The 20487-nt window shown below is 49.5% G+C and overlaps 1 protein-coding gene across 2 annotated transcripts in view; it reads left to right on the top strand.

Annotated features, from left to right (window-relative positions):
* Positions 1-16305, top strand: part of ITGB5 (integrin subunit beta 5) — a 123920-nt gene extending 107615 nt beyond the window's left edge. The window contains exons 11-15 of one of the 2 annotated variants that reach the window (XM_081024733.1): positions 1775-1997; positions 7265-7368; positions 12291-12410; positions 13770-13936; positions 14623-16305. In XM_081024733.1, the coding sequence (XP_080880859.1) occupies positions 1775-1997; positions 7265-7368; positions 12291-12410; positions 13770-13936; positions 14623-14718 (710 nt within the window). In that variant the 3' untranslated portion in view covers positions 14719-16305. The remainder of the gene's footprint in view (positions 1-1774; positions 1998-7264; positions 7369-12290; positions 12411-13769; positions 13937-14622) is intronic. The other variant, XM_081024734.1, reaches the window with a different exon arrangement.
* The last annotated feature ends 4182 nt before the right edge of the window (positions 16306-20487 follow it).

Here is a 20487-nt window from a genome sequence, read left to right as displayed (position 1 = left end):
CCTGGCTGCTCCAGATGGCCGCCCTGCTGCCTCAAGATTCTAGGCACCGACAGAGCGCGGGGTTACAGGAAGTAAGTGGCAGGTGAAGTTCTCTGGAGTTAGGACCGACTGACCTGACTTGTACATCACATGCAACAGCAGGTGCTGGGATCTAAGCAGCAGGATAACTGACTCAGGTGTGGGGGAGTAAACCACAAGGTGCCCACCTGTCCAGTGCCCACCCTGCCTCTCCAGTCTCCTGCTAGTCTCCTGCTAGGGTGCTCCGTGAATGCAAATTCTTGCTGCTATTAATATCAGGCTTAGCAAAATGGCATCAGGAAGGAACATATGCTGCAATAATAGTATTAGGAGGATTTTTAAAAATTCAGTGCCATTCATAGCACTGCTTTCTGCCTCTGTTAGTGTAGAGAATTGAGAATTCACTGTCAGGCTCTTGGCCCCCTGGGAGGATGGTACTTTCCATAGTTTTTACTGTCCATCATGTGCACACACATGCACCCACCCACACACATGTGCCTGCTGAACACACTCACACAATCCTCCGAGCTGAGCACTTCCCTGCCCTTGACACCTGAAGAACCTTGAACGGGTGTCCAGCCCTTCCCCCAGCAGGTTGTGGAAGTGGTCCTTTCTGCAAGGGGGAGTAGGATGACCCTCAGCCGGTCCTCATCTTGGTTTGGGCATGCTCCATCTTCTTTTCTCCTGAGACGCAGTGGTTCCTGGAGCTCAGACCATGGACTCGGGAGTCAGACTCCTTGGTTTGCATTCTGGCTCCATGGCCGCTGGCTGTATGACCTTCAACAAGCCTCTCCATCTTTCTATGTCTCAGTTTCATCACTTGAGAAATGAGGATGATGATAATCCCTAATGCGCAGGTGCTTTTAATCAGTTTTACTCTGTGGAGCCTGACACTGTTACGTAGTAGTACAGCAGTGTTAGCCGCCCCCACTGCTCTTGGCAACCTGCTCCTCTGTCACCCCACTCTGGGCTGCACGTTCAAGTCCAGAGCAAGAATTCAGCAGCTCACTAAGACTGAGGCGTGGCAACTGTGCTGGTTTCCTATTGTGGCTGTAACAACTTCCCACAAACACAATGCTATTCTTCCAGTTCTAGAAGTCAGAGTCTGAAGTCATTTTCAGTGGGCTAAAGTCAAGGTGTTGGCACTCCCTCAGAGGCTCTAGGGGACGGTCCTTTCCTTGCCCTTTCCACCTTCTAGAGCTGCATTACTTGCATTCCTTGGCCTGGGGGCTTCCTCCTCCATCTTCAAAGTGTAGTATCTTGCCTCTCTGTTGTCCCGTCTCCCTTTCCCTTCTCCTTTTATGGGCCCTTGTGATGGCATTTAGGGACCACTGGATAATCCAGGAGACTCTCCCCATCTCAAAATGCTTCACTTAATCACTTCTGCAAAGTCTCTTGTGCAGAAGAGGTGACGGTCCCAGGTTCTGGGAATTAAGATGAGGACATATTTGGGGGTTATTAGTCACACAACGACTGAGGCAGGGAGAAGCTCTCTGGGGCCCTGGTTCTATGGCGTGACTTGGCCAAATTCTGCGCCAACTTGGAGCACTGCCCCAGACCCTGCCAGGCCACACAAGCTGCGCAGGACCCCCGCTGTCACTCCCTGTCAGCACTAGGCCCTCTATCTGTCCAAACAGACTCTGAGGGCACAGTATCTCATTCTGTTGGACCCCCAGTGCCTGGCACGTGGTGGGTGCTGGGTAGTGGTTATGTGTTTGTGCATGCAGGCGCTGATATGTTATGTGTGTCCTTTTAGGGCATGGTGAGTGTCACTGTGGAGAATGCAAGTGCCATGCAGGTTACATTGGGGACAACTGTAACTGCTCAACAGACATCAGCACGTGCCGGGGCAAAGATGGCCAGATCTGCAGCGACCGTGGGCACTGCGTGTGTGGACAGTGCCAATGCACAGAGCCAGGAGCCTTTGGGGAGACATGTGAGAAGTGCCCAACCTGCCCAGATGCTTGCAGCACCAAGAGGTAATGGACCCCACCTACAGGTTTAGAATACCTTGCGTCTTTTTTTTCCTTCCTCATTCCAGCTTCGCACCCCAGACCAAGCCTTCTTCCAGCCAGCCAGCCTCTCACTCCCCACCTGCACCCTCCCAGCCTTGCAGGGGAGCGAAACTCTTACTAACATTAACTAAAATAGCATCTTTGAGGCTCTGGTTCCAGGGGGATTTTGCAAGAAAATAAAAACAAAACAGAAAAAAACCCAGACTGCTATTCTATTGCTAAACAAATTTAGAAATTACCAGGTTACTGAGTTAAAAGAAATCAAACTGGTTTTGGTAGCCAAAATAACATCTTCTCACAGCCTTTAGTGTGCTACTAAATATTTCAAAAGGGAATTCAGTGGCCATCTTTCTTACGAGTGCATTTGATTTCACCCCTCCCCCACATTCCTGTCTCCCAAACAGTGTTTCATGGGACACACATATGGGACATGCCCTTTTAAAGAAAACATAATCAGAAGGTAAATTGGATAGGAGGGCACCTGACCTGGATGAGCCAGGCCAGAAACAAACTGCCAAGACTGTTGAATTTTCTGCTCCATTTATACAGATAATGGAACGCTGGCTCTGTGCTGCTGATGAATGCACAGATTGTCTAGATCTGGGCCCCCGGCCTGCAGTGACTCAGCCACAGGGTCACGTTCCCCGGCTTGACCTCCCCACGGCTCTGCCCTTCACATCCTGCCAGAGTGCCAATGAGAAGGAATTTTAAAAAAAACCAAGGAGTTATGCCATTGGGAAAGCAAGAATGACAGTTTCTCTTGAATTTTGCTAGAGAAACAGCTGTGTCGTCATCATCCATGCTAAGATGCCAGCAGGGAGGGACGAGGAGGGGCCCAGATGATCAGAAACAAATAATAATACAGACGGCGTTTCTCTTTGGTTGGAGAACGCAACTGTGCAATTTTCTTCTGGCAGATTTCCCCTCCAAGCGTCTGGCTCAGGCCGATAATAAAATGAGTTCATGCTCCTTGTGCCTGCCGTGGCTGCTGATCAGTCCGTGGGCAGAAACGTTCTGGGTGGCAGGACCCCTGGTTGGACATTTGCCACAAATAATCCAGGCGTGCGTAATTGAAAGCTGGCTGCAGGTCGAGAGACAAAGATAGACTGGGCCAGATTTTGTTCTGTGTAATTGGAAGAGAGCCGGGGAGAGTAAGGGAGAAGAAAAACAGATCCACTTTAGATCTGCTAAGAGAGGAGAAACAACAGAAATTCAGAGAAACATCCCAGGGGTGGAGGTTAGGATCCTGGATCTGGAGCCCACATAGCTGTGGCGGTCTGAGCAGGGACTCATAGCCATTGCCCACATTTTATGCTGGATGGAGGTGCCCTCCCCCCAATGCCAGCAGCAACACCCTTTTGAGTATATGGGTCCCAGTCCTTGTGGCACATGAAGTTAATGGAGGAATGGGGGGTGGGGGGGCTGGGGAAGCTAGGACACCACACGTGGAATCAATAAAAGTAAATAAAGTCTGTTTCTTCCTCTGGGGCAGCAAAGCAATGTATGATTGGCTTAGGTTAGTGTCGTGCAGGGTCTCTGCTCCCGCTCCCCGCCCAAGAACGCAGGACACGGTAAGGCCAAACAGGAACACCCACGGAGCCATAGATAGGGGAGTCAAACCAATATATTCTCGCTGGCGGCTGGCCTGGAGACACAGGAAGCAGGATCTACATAATCTGCCTAACAGCAGTCCGCGCTTGCCAGCCACCATCTTCTTGCTAGCCCCCATTCCCTTTCTGCTAGCGTAGCCACAGCAGTTATATTAGTGGCCAATGGCTTACGGGTTACAGCTGACGGCCAACTAGCCACAGCTGCTGGCATCTGATCACAGTTGATGGCCATTTACTACCCGAGCCAGCACCTTTCTATGTGAGGCCGAGAGCCTGGAAACTGTTTTTTGGGGTTTTGTCCCCACACTCCACCCCTACAGGGTCTCGCCTCACAATCTACCCGATAAGCATCTTCTGTGAGGGGCCCTGTGCAAGGAGCCTGGAGGTGAATGCACTATCCTGAACACAGCCAGGCTCTCTGGGCACAGGCAGGGTTTCTCAGGGCACCACCAGTACTTCTGGGCACAGCCAGACATCCTGGGCTTCTTAGGGTACCACCTGTCTCCCCGGGCACAGCCAGGTTTTCTCAGGGGACCACCACAGTACTTCTGGTCACAGCCAGACTTCCTGGGCTTCTTAGGGTACCACCTGTCTCCCCGGGCACAGCCAGAGTTTCTCAGGGCACTGCCACTCTCTCTGGACACAGCCAGACTTCCTGGACTCAGCCAGGGCCTCTCAGGGCACTGCCACTCTCTCTGGACACAGCCAGACTTCCTGGACACAGCCAGGGCCTCAGGGCACTGCCACTCTCTCTGGGCACAGCCAGACTTCCTGGACACAGCCAGGGCTCTCAGGGCACTGCCACTCTCTCTCTGGGCCTCTCGGGGTACTGTGCTGGAACAACAGCGGCTCACATCAAGGTGCTTACATATTATCAATGGCGGCCAGTCAAGACACAAAAGCAAACATCAAACCAGTCCCACTACATGGTGGTATGTTCCCAAACAGTCAAGCGTCCATTAAATCAGGGATAGAAGGCAGTTCCTCATAGTCCATAGTCATTCGCCAGGGCTGTCCTGGGGGTGAGGGATGACCTTGACCTCACCCTCATGTCCCACGGAGGACTCAGCATGCATTTCCTCCTGGGACAAGTCCTGCATCCGGGCTGCTCAGCAAGCAGTTCCCAGCCCACAGGGCAGCAACAACCTTCGCTTTCTCCGCTTTCTTCGGCCTCTGCTGGTTGGGGAACCATCCACATCTTTCCACCCCTCCACGGGGATCGAGCTCTCCGGCAGCTGCTCCTCCTGGTCTTCCTCAGACTGAGCTTTCATACGCACAAACTGCTCCACTGCCCTTCGGAAAGCTTTGGCCAGCACCGTATCCTGCCGACTACGCCATGTGTCACGCAGGGGACCCTGCTCGCTGCGCCATTTGTCGTGCAGGGTCTCTGCTCCCGCTCCCCGCCCAAGAACGCAGGACACGGTAAGGCCAAACAGGAACACCCACGGAGCCATAGATAGGGGAGTAAAACCAATATATTCTCGCTGGCGGCTGGGCTGGAGACACAGGAAGCAGGATCTACATAATCTGCCTAACAGCAGTCCGCGCTTGCCAGCCACCATCTTCTTGCTAGCCCCCATTCCTTCCTTGCTAGCATAGCCACAGCCGTTATATTAGTGGCCAATGGCTTACGGGTTACAGCTGACGGCCAACTAGCCACAGCTGCTGGCATCTGATCACAGTTGATGGCCATTTACTACCCGAGCCAGCACCTTTCTATGTGAGGCCGAGAGCCTGGAAACTGTTTTTTGGGGTTTTGTCCCCACAGTTAGTTTAAAGGTTCCATGGGAAAACAACCCCAGCTTTAAATGTTGAAAGCATTCATTTCCTAGAAGACATAGACATGATAATTTATTATCCGTTAAGCAATACCCAAGGAACAAAGGGAGCAAAGAGATGAGGGAACCTCGCTATTCCTTCTTACTTGTCTCTGGGCCACACTGACCCTGAGTCTCGTTCTCGGCCTAGTTGCTGCAAATTCTTTTTTTTTTAAACAAAGTCCTTTTGATAGTGACTTCTATCAGGCTGTTTTTCTACTTGCTTTTTTGCTGAGGGCCACCCGATTTTGAATGCCTTGTGTCCTTCTTTTTCCCTGGGGTTTCGGAGCAGCTGATCTCTACTTTGTAGAACTAACCACACATACCCTTCATCTTGGGTAAATTCACACTCAGCCTCAGCTGATTTCAATTAACAAGTTCTGTGCAAAATCTCTCTCAGCAACTTGTTTGTTTAAAAGCCCAGACCTATTTTAATAATGACCACAATATATCACAATTTCAACCTAGTACGTGAATCACACAAGTTAGACTGATATGTCTATGTGGATAATTAGGGAATATTTTCTAGCAGTGGTCCTGTGGTTGAATGACAGCAGGGAATGCAGTTGGAGGGCACAGTGAATCTCAGCTGAGACCAGAAGCAGTCACCCTTCTTTGTAATGTGTTAATCCAGGAGGCTGGAGGGGGTGCTGCTGGGTTAGCATGAATGACCAGAGCTGGAGCCATCCCTTCCTGGGCCGCAGCCACGGCTCACTTGCCTGCCTTCGGGAGCTGTAGCCTTGGGGGCAATGCAAACATCGCCAACTTGTTTGTAACTCTGGAATGTTTCCATGAAGTCATTCCTAGGAGAGTGGGATTTTTGTATCCAATTCTAGGATAGTTGAATTCTTAAGCATATTAAAACCCTCTTAAGAAAATCTTATGTACTTTCTCTTCACAATCTACTCACTTGTCCATTCCTCCTTAATGTTCAGAACATGAAGTGAGGATTTGGGGAGAGGGTTGTCTGAGAAGGGAGCACCTGGGTGCTGGATCCAGCAGCTGCCCTTGACTTTTCTCTGTCCTCCTTCCCCTCCCCTGGTCGCAGGCTGTGACTCTATCCTCTACCAGAGTCTTAGTGTAGCCCGACTAACAGGTGAGTAGACAGCAGGGCCCTTAGGAAGCCTGCCAGGTGGGCTCCCTCAGGGAAAGAGAAGGGGGCGAGGGCCTGAGAAGTCCGCAGCACAGTGGTTTTCGGCCCTCACTGTTAAGCAGAATCCCATATGCCCAGGCTCCAGCTAAGAGATGTAATTCTGTGGGGTGGTTGGCCCAGGCAGTGGTATTTTGTCTTCAAAGCCCCCTGGAGAGTATAATATGCAGGAAGCTTGTGAGAGCCCTGCCCTAGTGATGACCGGGGATATCTTGGGAATTGGGACAATATGGGGTCATCAAACACTGGCCATGGGTGTGAGGACCACTCTGTGAGACGGGGGTCACAGTTTCTTATCACTCAGAAACTTCTTGCCTGGAGCAGACTCCTCAGTCAGGTGTTTGGTGCAGCAGAGTGCAGATGGATTTGGCTCCAGCTATTGGAATTTGAAAGGTCTCCAACCCACAACTTGACTTGTAGACGAGACATGCCTCTGAGCTCACATATGTTCCTCCGAGAACCCTCGGGCTTCCCCACAGCCATAAGAATGAAGCAGCAACATTCCCTGAAGTCAAACAGCTGAAGACAGGCAGAAGTTAAAGCCTGTGGGGCCTGCAGGAACGCTGAGATCGGCTTTGCTGGGAGCTCTTTCATTATTTGTGTGGAGCTACTAAATAGCATTTAACATGCACATTTATTGCCTCTTTTCCAAAGAGATTGTGTCGAGTGCTTGCTGCTTCACTCAGGGAGCCCAGCTGACAACCAGACCTGCCAAAACCTGTGCAAGGATGAGGTGATCACATGGGTGGACAACATCGGTGAGTGTGCCAGAGCAGCCCTGTGCAGCCGTCCCCTTTTGGACCTTAGCAGACATGTAGAGACTTTCTCCCCTGTGGGATGATCTTGAAGGCTGCTTGGCCGGGAGGAGGATAGTTTTAGCCTTGAGTTAGGGGGCATAGCCTCAGTGTTCTTGGCATGACTGCCGGCTCCCCAAGAGGACTGGGGAACCTGTGCTAGGGCATAGGTTCCAGACTCTTTTTAAGGTATGAGACCTCGTTGTTCATAAGTTTCTGAACCCAGTCTTCTCCTGAGAAGTTGGTGTATTTGTTAGAATAAGTAATATTAGCTGCTATAACAAACAAACCCCAAACCTCAATGACTTAACAAAATATAAGTCAGTTTATCACTCACTAAAAGTCCAGTGAAGATTCTCCTAGATGTGGTCATCTAGGCACTCTCTATTGTGGAGGTTCCTCCCTTCTCAAGGTCCTCAGAATCCTCTCCATTTAGTCAGCAAATGGGGAAAGACAGAATGAAAGAGCACGTAGGAGGTTTATGTGAGCCTGGCCTGGAAGTACTGAACATAACTTCCATCCACATTTCACTGGGCAGTCATCAGTCATCTAGCCACATTTAACTGCAAGGCTGGCTGGGAAATGTGGTCAAGCTGTGTGCTCAGAAGCAGGGGAGCCCTGTTTGGTGAACAACTAGCCAGTCTCTGCGCTGTTGGTCGGAGCCCCGTGTGGCTATCTTTCAGTCCAGAGGGGCAGAGCTCTCGTTCAGTCTGGATTGAACCTGGGATTGAGTGCCACCTTGGCTCTTCTCCCAAAGGCAGGTCACCCGTTTTTGCAGATCTCGCCCACTCCTTCTTCTGCTGTGTTGCCTCGCAGCTTTTAGGGCTCTTCTTCCTCTAACTACTCCAGTTTGACAACATCCCCTCCATCCCCCTGCTATTACTCTGGACAAATGATTACAAGTCCATTTCTGATTGTGAGCCCACGAGGAGGCTCAGATAGAGGTACAAAGATGTTGGCTTTTCACCAGCTCTGGGCGGCATCCATCTTTCCAGTACAGCCATTGCTCTCCAGGCTGAGGAGTTTCTAAGGGTAAGAGATGCGAATCACTTATCTTCGCCCTATAAACATGTGACGGGGTTTGGAACTATTCTGGAGCAGTCTATTTACATCAAGTCAACGTGACCCTGTGCTGCAACCCTCCTGCACTGCTATTGAGAATGTAAAATGGTACAGCCACTTTGGAAAGGGTTCGGCAGTTCCCCCCAAATTAAAAATAGTCGCCATATAGTCCAGCAATTCCACTTCCAGGTGTGTACACAAGAGAATTGAAAATATAGGTTAACACTATACTTGTACATGAATGTCCATGGCAGCATTACTCATAATGGTCAAAAATGGGAAACAACCCAAATGTACATGAACTGATGAATGAAAAAATATGGCCTATCCATGCAATGGAACATTATTCAACCATAAAAAGGAATGAAATTTTGACACGTGCACAACATGGATGAACCTTGAAAGTATTATGCTCAGTGAAAGAAGCCTCACAGAAAAGGACATACGAGGTCTGACAGTTACGTTTGCAAACTTGCCACCGTGCGCTTACATTGGCAGCGCCGTACAAACAGCTCGGTAAGGTTTCATAACCTGGGTATATCAGTGTCTCACAGCTGTGTTTGTGTCAATGGGTGATGGTGTCTTGCTGAGTGGCGTTCATTATTTTTGCATGTTGTCACGAGAATGTCTGAGCTTGAATTAGAGCAACAAACAAACATTAAATTTATTGTTAACGTTGGCAAGAGTGGAAGTGAAATCAGGCACATGTTAGTCCAAGTTTATTGGGATAATGCCATGAAGAATACAGCAGTGTGCAAATGGATTAAGCGTTTTTCTGAGGGGAGAGAATGTGTCGCTGATGAAGAGAGAGGTCAGAGCAGCCAGTAACAAGCAGAACTTAAGAAAACATTGCAAGAATTCATCAAACTGTGTGTTAAAATCGTTGGCTGTGAGAAGCATAGCAGACGAAGTAAATATTGATAGAGAAACAGTTAGGAAACTCTTAACTGAAAATCTTAGCATGAGAAAGGTGTGTGCAAAAATGGCCCTAAAGGGGGCCGGTCGGATGGCTCAGTTGGTTAGAGCCCAAGCTCTGAACAACAGGGTTGCAGGGTCGCTGGTTCGATTCCCCAATGGGATGGTGGGCTGCGTCCCCTGCAACTAAAGATTGAAAATGGCGACTGGACTTAGAACTGAGCTGTGCCCTCCAGAACTAGATTGAAGGACAGCAACTTGGAGCTGAAGGGCCCTGAAGAAACACACTATACCCCAATAAAATAAAAATAAAAACATGAAAAAAGGAAAACGTTTCCTATCCTTAAAAAAAAAAAAAAAGGTCCCAAAGGAGCTCACTGATAAACTAAAGAAAAGGAGAATCGAAGTTTGCTAAGACCTTTTTGAGAGGCAAGATGATGTTTTGGTCCGTGTTATCACCGGTGATGAAACATGGGTGTACTGATAGGACCCTGAAACAAAGCATCAAAGTGCACAGTGGAAGTCAGCCAATTCTCCATGACCAAAAAAGTTCCATCAGTCCAAATCAATGTCAAAATGATGTTGCTAACCTTTTTTGATCAGAGGGATCATTCATTATGAATTTACACCAACTGGACAAACAGTTAACCAAGTTTACTATTTGGAAGTGCTGAAAAGACTGCGTGAAAAAGTTAGACGACCTGAACTTTTTGCCAGTAATTCTTGGCTCTTGCATCATGACAATGCACCAGCTCACAGGGCACTGTCTGTGAGGGAGTTTTTAGCCAGTAAACAAATAACTGTATTGGAACACCCTCCCTACTCACCTGATCTGGCCCCCAATGACTTCTTTCTTTACCCGAAGATAAAGGAAATATTGAAAGGAAGACGTTTTGATGACATTCAGGACATCAAGGGTAATATGACAACAGCTCTGATGGCCATTCCAGAAAAAGAGTTCCAAAATTGCTTTGAAGGGTAGACTAGGCACTGGCATCGGTGCATAGCTTCCCAAGGGGAGTACTTCGAAGGTGACTATAGTGATATTCAGCAGTGAGGTATGTGGCATTTTTTCTAGGATGAGTTTGCAAACTTAATTGTCAGATCATGTATGTTATATGATTCCACTTAGATGTCCAAAATAGACAAAAACATAGAGACAGAGAGTAGATTAGTGGTTACCAGGGGCTGGGGAGAGAAGGGAATTGAGACTAACTGCTAGCATGCATGGGCTTTCTTTTTGGAGTGATAGAAATGTCCTGGAATTAGGTAGTGGAAATGGTTACACAACATTGTGAATATACGAAAACTACTGAATCATGCACTTTAAAATGGTTAAATAGTATGGGGGAAAGACTGTGGACCTTGAAAGGGACTCAGCATCTGAGGCTCCCTTGCTGGCAGCCTTGTTCTCTGCCTTGACCTCAGCTGCTCAGACTTCTAGCCCAGCCACCTGTCTGTCTTGGCCCTAATTTGCCTTCTTTATAGACTTCCTTGTTCCTGCCTCCCTGATCTTGACCGACTGTTCTGGCCAAATCACGGCTTTTGAGTGTGTCGAGTCATGTATGCAGCCAACACGTATCCACTGAGCACTGCCGTGCGCCCGGGCTTGTGCCAGATCTAGGGGGAGCCAGCTGGGAGATGACCGAGTCCCATCTCTCCTGCCCCGTTTCCTGCTCCTGCTTCTGTCTTGCGACTTAAAGCAGGACAACAAATTCTGCCTGCAGGCCTGGGGACGTTGCCCCTTAACTAGGCACACACATTCAAAAAAGATAAGACAGTGCCTTCCCGGGGCCCACTTGGAGCAATCGCAGTCATTCATGTACAGCTGCCTCTCAGCCTGTCCCTGGGAGGTGAATTGGTTGCTTCACAGAGAAGGTTTCTGTTTGAATTCACCATTTATCCTTTTCCTTTCTTCTCCCTGGCTTTTTATCACACAAACACAAACACACACACACATACTCACAGACCAGGCTGAGAGAAAAGGTCCAGGCCTTTATGTTTGAAAACCACTCTAAGACATCTGGTTCCAGGTTAAAACTCCTTTGAGCAACAGGGTTTCAAAGGCCAGAGCTGAAAAGCATTTCATGGCATAACATTCACCTGCAATTGTCATTTAGGACCCACTGGCCATTTCCTACCCACTCACCTAACTCTTACTTCACACTCTTCCCTACTTCCTTTCCCTCCTAGAAGCCAATCTAAGACTTTCCCAAGGAGGCCTTAGAATGCAGCTAACACCTGGACCGGGGATTGTGACAGCTTGCATCGGGTAACAGCTAGGGGGTCAGGGAAGAGTTGAGGCAGTTTGAGGAAGGGGGCTCCTACTACAGGGGAGCAGGCCAATCCGTGCCGGCTCACTTTATCTCCAGGTGCCGGCACCACTCTGGGTACCAGCAATCTGTTATCCAAACGTTCTCATCACATTGTGTGTCTCTTTGGTTTTACACCTTAAGAAAGAGCAGCTAACGCTTGGCCTCTGCAGCCAGCTGTCAGCCAAGCAGACGCAAGTGGGAACTCAAAGAGCATCAGGACGGCTTTCTTTTCTTTATCCCTTTGATTTCCAGGGCCAATTCCATTTACCAATCCTGACACCAAGTAATTCCTTTTTTTATTTCACATTACCCCTAGTAAACACTTCAGAGGTTTGAAGATCCTTTCTTTCCACAGGGATCCCTCCATCTAAGGGAATTCAAGTCCCCAGAGCAAACTAAACTCAGCACCTAAGCCTGTGTTCTCGATGTGAGAAACCTGAATTCATTTTTAAAGGCCCAACCTTCTCCCCCGCCCCCTTAAGTCTCTCTGCATCCCCTTTCCTCTGTGCGGTGTTTGGCTCCTTGCCCCATCCATCAACGCCTCTGGGTTACTCAGATACAAACTTGGGATATTTCTGCTTGGTTTTCTCCCAGTGAAAGATGACCAGGAGGCTGTACTTTGTTTCTACAAAACTGCCAAGGATTGTGTCATGTTGTTCACCTACACAGAGCTGCCCAGTGGGAAGTCCAACCTGACGGTCCTCAAGGAGCCAGGTGGGTGAGGGCCGGCTCGTCTGCTCCCCCGGGGGCTCTTGTAGGCACGTCACCCATTCTCTCCTCATCACCCTTACCAAACTCCAGAGAAAGGAGGGTGATAATTCCTTATAAAGATCAGACTCTAAGGCCGCCCCCCTACCTAACTCTTACAGTTGAGAAGAAAGACGGCTGCACATCTGGCTGCCACAGATGGCTGTGGCAGAGCTCTGGGGAGGGGGGCATGGACGCTAGAGAAACACAAGGCCTGCCCCAGGGGAGTGTCTCATCTCAGAGGAGAGAAAGCGCAGGGGTGAAAGGGAACACAGGCCTCACTTAACATGCAGGGCTCAAGGCTAATGGTGGGGAGCTGCTGGGCTCTGCAGAGAATGTGCAGGGCAAGTCTGGACAATCCGGGCTGGGCGGGCCAGCGCTGTGTTAGGGAGACTTTGGGTACACACACACCCTGGCCAGGCCACTGCGCTTCCCAGCGTGCAGTCCAAGAATGGCAGATGGAGCACTGGATTACACATTCCTACGTGCTGCCGTGCCGGGCTCCCTGGGCCACCAAGGAGGTGCAGCTTTAATCCTAGCACAGATAATTCTGCCTCGTGCTTTGTGCCCAGGGACCAATGGCCTTTTGCCTTGGGGTAATTAGGGTTTCCAGTGTGACCCCTTTTATTCTTTTCTGGAGGAGCACGGGGGGAGCAGAAAAAGATGTGCTTTCTTCAATTCACAGCCTTGCAAACTGTTTCTCCAAATTGGGCCAGACCACATAACGTGCCTTCCCTGGGCAGAGGCGGGGGAAGTGTGGTACCAGCCCAGAATGCGTGCCTGGAAGAATGAAACTTTGCTTCCAAGTGCTGTCTTTGTGGTTCTTTGAAAATAAGCACATTTGCTCCAAAGGTCTCCACACTAAGGGCTTACAAATGCTGGCTGGCCCCCAGCCCAGCCCTTGTGGAAGTGGCTTCATGAAACCTCCTGCCTGCCCAGTCTGCCCTTGAAAACATTTACATGGAAGCTGAGGCATAGTCTAGTGTCCTGCCCTGGAGACTGGGCCAGGCTGGGGCGCTACAGCCCTGCACGGCGTGTGTGGGAGAACGTGGTGCGGCCTACAAGGTTCTCGCCTACACTGTGCCATCAGCTTGCTGTGTGGCCTTGGAACAATCAACATTCCTCTTTGAATCTTTCATTTATGTGCCTTGAAAGATGCCTGCCCACTCAAGTCTTCCAAACGCAGTGTGAGGATCTAAGATAGGATAAAGGGAAGACCTTTGGAAGAGAGGTGTACATTTTATTTCAGATACCCCCGAAGTTGGGGGTGGGAGGGGTGCACTGATGCTGGTGACCGTGCTCATCGTGCCTCCTGGTCCCCTCCAGAATGTGGCACTGCCCCCAATGCCATGACCATCCTGCTGGTCGTGGGTGGCAGTATCCTCCTGATTGGTTTTGCGCTCCTGGCTATCTGGAAGCTGCTTGTCACCATCCACGACCGGAGAGAGTTTGCAAAGTTCCAGAGTGAGCGATCCAGGGCCCGCTACGAAATGGTAAGGCAGTGGGAAGTGGGAAGTAGACAAAATGTCAAGTTTAGGTGTCTGCTTGAGTTCAAGCAAGTGATAAAGACCCGCTAACATCTTTGACATTCCAAACCAAGAATCAAATCCTGAAAGGAGGTATGTGCCCAGTTCTGGATGGTGAGACGTGCATGGCCTGGGAACACAGAAGTTCCTGAACAGAGCCCTGCCCCAGACCCAGGTTGGGAAACGCATGGGGCAGAGCTGCTCAGCTGGCACTGCCTCAGCAGGAAGTCTGGACAGTCTAAGAGAGACCACAGACCCAGGGGAGGCCCTCAGGTTCTTAGAGTCTCTTACAGTGTCCATCTGTGTATGTCTTGTCTCCCCATGCAAACTGCATGCTCCCAAAGGACTCGTTACAGAGTAAGGGCCCCCCACCCCCCAGTCCCCAGTTAGTTACTGTTAAAGTTGGAAGGAATGTCAGAGACCATCTCCCAACCCTCATTTTAGAGCTGGAGCCTGAAAGTTCAGAGGAGGGGAGGGATTCCCCCAGGGCAAGGCGATCTGGAGGCTGCCAGTACTGGAGCACAAGGCTGTCGCCCCACCCGCGTGCTCAGCCTGCAGCCTTCCTGGGTGACTCACCAAGGAGGCACCTCTAACCCTGAGTGTGTTCGAATGAATGAACTAACACACATCCTCCTGCCTTGCATGTTCTGTAGGCTTCAAACCCTCTGTACAGAAAGCCCATCTCCACACACACCGTGGATTTCACCTTTAACAAGTTCAACAAATCCTACAATGGCACAGTGGACTGACAGCTCCTTCTCAGAGGGCTGGAGGGGGTGAATGATAAAGTCAGAGACTGACACGCTTTGGACAGCTGCTCCACTCAATCACGGCTCCCTAGATAGACAAGCACAGAGACCTTCTGGTGAGCCTGGGCAAGGAGCCCATTTCCTGCACAGGAAGGCGCCCGGCCATGCCACCTGGCTACGGCGCCAGAGCCTTGCTAGGTGGCCACCCCTCCAAGCCTGGGAAAGGCCAGAGGACCTTGGCGCTGTCGGCTTTCCCCACCACATCCACCTTGTCCTGTCAATGAACTGTTGAGATGCTGGGCTGCCTCTCTTCCAGGAGGGCTGGGCCTCCAGTCTGGCTAGAGGAGAAGGCTCTTGGGACTGTCAGAATGTGTAAAATTGATGCACGGTCTGGCTTTTTAATGTTGATCATTTTTATATGAAATAAAAAGACCATGCATTTATGATATAGTTCTGATTCCTGATAATTGTCTGCCTGATGTCTATGCCTTGCACATGGGTGTGGGTGACGGGATTACTGAGATGCTTGTTCAAGGCCCAGTTTGCAAATGTCCATTTTCCTCTCTGGTCCATGTTTGTTTAGTACTTTTGTAACGAAAAGGAAAGAGATTGTTTGGGATTGAAAGTAAAGATTAAAACCAAAATATTTTGTCTTTGCCTGACACTCTCTATGACCTGTATGTTCCTTTCTGAAGTGACCTTGTACGGTGCCCCGGGGGCATTGAAATGTCTGTGCACTTCCTAAGGAGACGCAACAAGCCAGTCCAATGCTCGAAACCAGGTCTCTTCAAACAGGGCTCCATGGGGCCCTGAGGGGCAGCCGGGCTGGCTCTAGGGAGGACTAAGCAGGTCTCTTTGGACCCTCCCTGCTTTTACTTAAAGAGTTTAGGTTAGAAAATGTGAAAACCATCCTCCCCCTTCCCGAGGTGCTGAGGCCAGAAATAGTGCAGATGAAGAAGGTTCCAGATGTGGTTTCCACACAAAGTCACTTCTTACACATTATCAAGAACAGTTCCCTTCCCCAGCCAAACGCCTGTGTCCCAAGCAGGCCCAAAGCACAAAACTCATTTTTATTTTTATTTTTTCCCATTGGGCCCTGAAGTCCCCTTAGGTTCCAAGATCTGAGACTGAAGGAACCCCACAAGTTGCCTGATCATATCTCCTATTTATAGAAGAGGAAACTGATTGCCAGAGAGGGAAAGTGGCTTGCCCAGGTGTCAGGAGGCTAACTCATGACAAAATAGTACTATGTAAGACCCAGGTCTCAAATCCAGAGTGCCAGCTTCCTCCTACCTGCTCTTTTTGTAAAATCTCTTTCACTAATCAGTTTTTTGCTATTGGCATCACTTCAAGGCTATCAGGCTTTTATTCCAAATTCATCTGTTTTCAGCCTGTTCACCTTACTGAATTTCTGCAAACACGAAGACAACAATGCCTATCAGTAAATAGGGCCTATGGTACTCAGAACAGATTCTGAGTTTCCTTTGTCCTGTGTAATTAGGATGAAGCAGAGACCTGAGACTTGGTAAAGCCGTCTTAAATCCTTTTTGGAATACAGCCAAATGTAAATAAATATATAAAACAGGTAAATGGTGGCTTTGAGACTTTCTAAAATGAGAAAAATTGGATATTGGAAGAAACTTTGGCTTTCTCTTCTGCTTAATTGTGGATTTCCTGGGGACATTACCTTGTTCGAATTCTCATTTTTGGACAGCTCTGTAAGGGCACAGCATCCTTGAGCCATAGATAGCAAAGGATGATTTGCTCCTGGCTTCCACCTGACGTGGGTATTTCATCTGTGACCCGGGAGGGCTGCTGATGGAACCAGCCGCTCACGGTGCCCTGCTGCCCCCTGCTGGAAGCTTTTGGGACAGGCTGTTTGGAGACCTGACTTCTGAGATTCTGACCCAAGACTGCAGGTGACTTCTTCATTTCTTTTCTTAGGCAGTTTGGCCATGCCCCTCTTTCCTCCTTGCCCAACAATGAAATTAAATAATGGGCTGGAAAGCTCTCTCAAACGGAGGGTTACATTGCCCTTGCAGTCCTTACTGGCTGTGGAGGCACGGATGGAGTGAACCTTCCAATGCAGAGGTATCACCCTTGTGTGGCCACCGCGGCTCTGCAAGGAGTGCCTGGCAGTCTCTGGAAAATTTTTTCTGCTATCTGTTTGGAAAGATGATCAGTGCTGCACTTGTTTGTTGGAAAGAAGGGGGCATTATTTACCTTTGTAACCAATCTATGTTGCTATAATACAGATTTTTCAAATGGTACTTGTCAGGCGGGGTCTCAGCTCCCGCTCCCCGCACAAGAATGCAGGATACGGTGAGGCCAAAAAGGAACACCCACGGAGTCACACCACTATAGTCTCGCTGGCGGCTGGGTTGGAGACAGGAAACAGGGGCCACACGATCTGCAACTTGCCGTCTGCTTCTCTGCCAACCAACCTCACTTGCTAACTGCAAGCTGCTCTTGCTAGCTCAGCCACCACCTTCTTGCTAGCCCCCATTTTCTGCTAGTATAGCCACGGCAGTTATATTAGTGGCCAATGGCTCACGGGTTACAGCTGACGGCCAACTAGCCACAGCTAATGGCCATCCAATCACAGTTGATGGCCATTTACCACCCGAGTGAGAACCTTTCCACGTGAGGCCGAGAACCTGGAAACTGCACTCCTGGCTCTGTCCCCACAATGTAATACCGGGTCTTATATTAATTTTTGCTCCAAAAGGCGAATTAGAGCTGATTGTCCAGCCAAATCTTATTTTCAGGGCAACAGGGTACTTAAACTAAAGTAACTAACAGCCGCCTCTTTTGGGAAGACACTTTTTTTTTTTTTAATGTGCTTAATTAGGACCAAAGCTTGAGGTTGATTATCACAGAACACTCGAGATGAATTTTAGGTAACAGCAAACAGATGGGGAGATCAGAGAGGAGGGGAGGTCTTATTCTCTGTTCCAATGACACCTTATTGTGCGGGGGACTCAGCTCGCTGCGCCATTTGAGGTGTGGGGCAGCCTACGGGGTCTCTGGTCCACATAAGAACACAGGACACAGTGAGGCCAAAAAGGAACACCCACGGAGCCATAGGTAGGGGAGTCACACCACTATATTCTCGCTGGTGGCTGGGTTGGAGACACAGGAAGCAGGAGCCACACTGTTCGCATCCCTCACTGCACCACTTGCAGGCTCAGCCACCATCTTCTTGCTAGCCCCCATTTTCTGCTAGCATAGCCACAGAAGTTATATTCGTGACCAATGGCTCACTGGTTACAGCTGACGGCCAACTAGCCATAGCTGATGGCCATCCCATCACAGTCGATGGCCATTTACTACCTGAGCCAGCACTTTTCTATGTGAGGCTGAGAGCCTGGAAACTGCTCTCTGGGGCTCTGTCCCCACACTCCACCCCTACAGGGTCTCGCCTTACAATCTACGTGACAAGCGTCTTCCATGAGGGGCCCTTTGTGAGGAGCCTGGAGGTGAATGCAATATCCTAGACACAGCCAGGCTCTCTGGGCACAGCTAGGGTTTCTCAGAGCACCACCAGTCCTGGGCACAGCCAGACTTCCTGGGCTTCTTAGGGTACCACCAGTCTCCCTGGGTACAGCCAGGGCCTCTCAGGGCACTGCCACTCTCTCTGGGCACAGCCAGACTTCCTGGACTCAGCCAGGGCTCTCAAGGCACTGCCACTCTCTCTGGGCCTCTCGGTACGGTGCTGGAACAACAGCGACTCACAGTCAAGGTGCTTACATATTCTCGATGGCGGCCGGTCAAGACACAAAAGCAAACGTCCGCCAGTGCCACTACGTGGTGGTATGTTCAAGCCGGACATTAAATTAGGAATGGAAGGCAATTCCCCATAGTCCACAGTCATTCACCAGGGCTGTGTTAGCCTCACAATGTGTGCCCTCTCTGCTCCAAGTCCCCCCCCAACCTGGGGGTGAGGGCCTCAGCAAGCACTTCCCAGCCCACAGCGCCGCAACGGCCTTCGCTTTCTCCAGCGAGACTATAGTGGTATGAACCCCCTACCTGTAGCTCCGTGGGTGTTCCTTTTTGGCCTCACCATGTCCTGCATTTCTGTGCGGGGAGCAGGAGCTGAGACCCCGTGTGACACCTGTTTAGGTGACTTGATTATCCAGAAGCTGGCGAGGAAACCTATCTCCAGTTCTTGCTGGGATCTTGTCCTCTCCACCAAACATTGCCCCCCACTATTTACCCTTCCTCCCTACATGCTTTCTAATTCTTCTGACAGATGTTCTGCTGCATAATGTCTTCATTTTAAGTGGCTTCAAATTCTTGTAAAAAGGCAAGATCTAAACAGTACTAACCACAGGGTCATAAGCCCCTGTGACCTTCTAGGCTACAAGTATTTGACGTTTTTGTGGTGTGGACCCTTTTTGCATGAACTCTACAAACCCCATGTCACAATACACTGTTATGTAAACGGAATGAACTAAAAAGTCTAAACCTATTTATTGGGGCAACTGGGTACCATTTCCTATCTCAGTTTGACTTCAGAAATACCCTGGCAGATTAAGCAAGAAAAGCTTCTTTGCACCAAATATTAAACCCCAGAGAGTAAAAGCAGCCTGTTCTGTGACCCTCACAATAGGCCCACACCGTGTTCAGGGAAGGGATGCCCCCCACTTACAAAGGTTGAAGTCAGTCATGCTTGCTTGGAATGAGGATGGGCAAGTGAGACCCCGTCAGGGATCCCTTCTCTGGTTTGGTGCTGTTCCCTCTTCTCTGGGAAAAAGTGTGACTTGTTTTCTTATCTCAGAACTCTAAGGTATGATTGGGGGTCATCTGAGTTTCTGACTTGAGGACCCACATCTTCCCTGAGGTGACATGAAGCTCCTCTATGTGCAGACTACGAAATTATAAAACATCTCTTCCCTCTTCCTCTTCCTCGTATTTTTTTCTCTTGTCTCCATCATATAAACAATCTGGTATGTGCACATTAACCAAAAATCCAGACACAGTTCAAGGAATTATTTTTTTTGGATGAGGGAAGATGACAACTGACAGAAATTTCATGATTCCTGGCACAAAAATTCACTGCTTTCAAGACTCCTCTCCCTAGAGGTGACAGAGGGGTTGCCCTAGGCCATGGTTCATGGCTCGTCCTCTGCCAATTCAGCTAGCGCTGTGGCAATGGGACATTTGTATGAGCTGACGTGCTGGTTGCCATTCATGTCCAGGCCCATGGCAAATAAAACAGTATTTTAGAAAACCTACACTGAACAAAACACTGTCGACTGAGGGGGTGGTGTGGGTCACACGCCCCGCATGAGAGCTTCTCCACGTGGGTGGAAGAGCTGGGCAAAGTCCCAGGAGAGACGGGAGGCTGGGCTGCTCGGCTACCTCTCCTACCCAGTGTCGTTCCCAGGGTCTCTTTCAAGCTCGATCCACTGTGGGCTTAATTTGAGTTGGGAGACGTCCCCTAATGGATGGACCTGGAGTTTTAAGAGGGGAAGAAGGCAACAGAAGTGAGGAAGAGGTGATGGAGCCCAAGAGGAGACCACAGGGTTTTGGGGAAGTCAGAGGGCGACAAGATGGCAGAGGTAGGGAGGGGAAAAGAAAGGATAAGGGATGGTAGGAAATCAAAGACTGACGAGGCTCTTCTTCCCTGAGCAAATTCTAGGAGGTAAGCATTTTTAGGTCATCCATTCAAGCATGCAAAAAACATGGTTTTATGTGTTGTCTCTTAACTCAATATTCTCTCTTCTTCAAGTATCTATTCAAGGGATGGAGAAAACAAAGTTACTG

Source organism: Rhinolophus hipposideros (assembly GCF_964194185.1).
Source record: "Rhinolophus hipposideros genome assembly, chromosome: 2".
Classification (NCBI taxonomy): domain Eukaryota; kingdom Metazoa; phylum Chordata; class Mammalia; order Chiroptera; family Rhinolophidae; genus Rhinolophus; species Rhinolophus hipposideros.
This window is presented reverse-complemented; position numbering and strand designations above follow the sequence as displayed.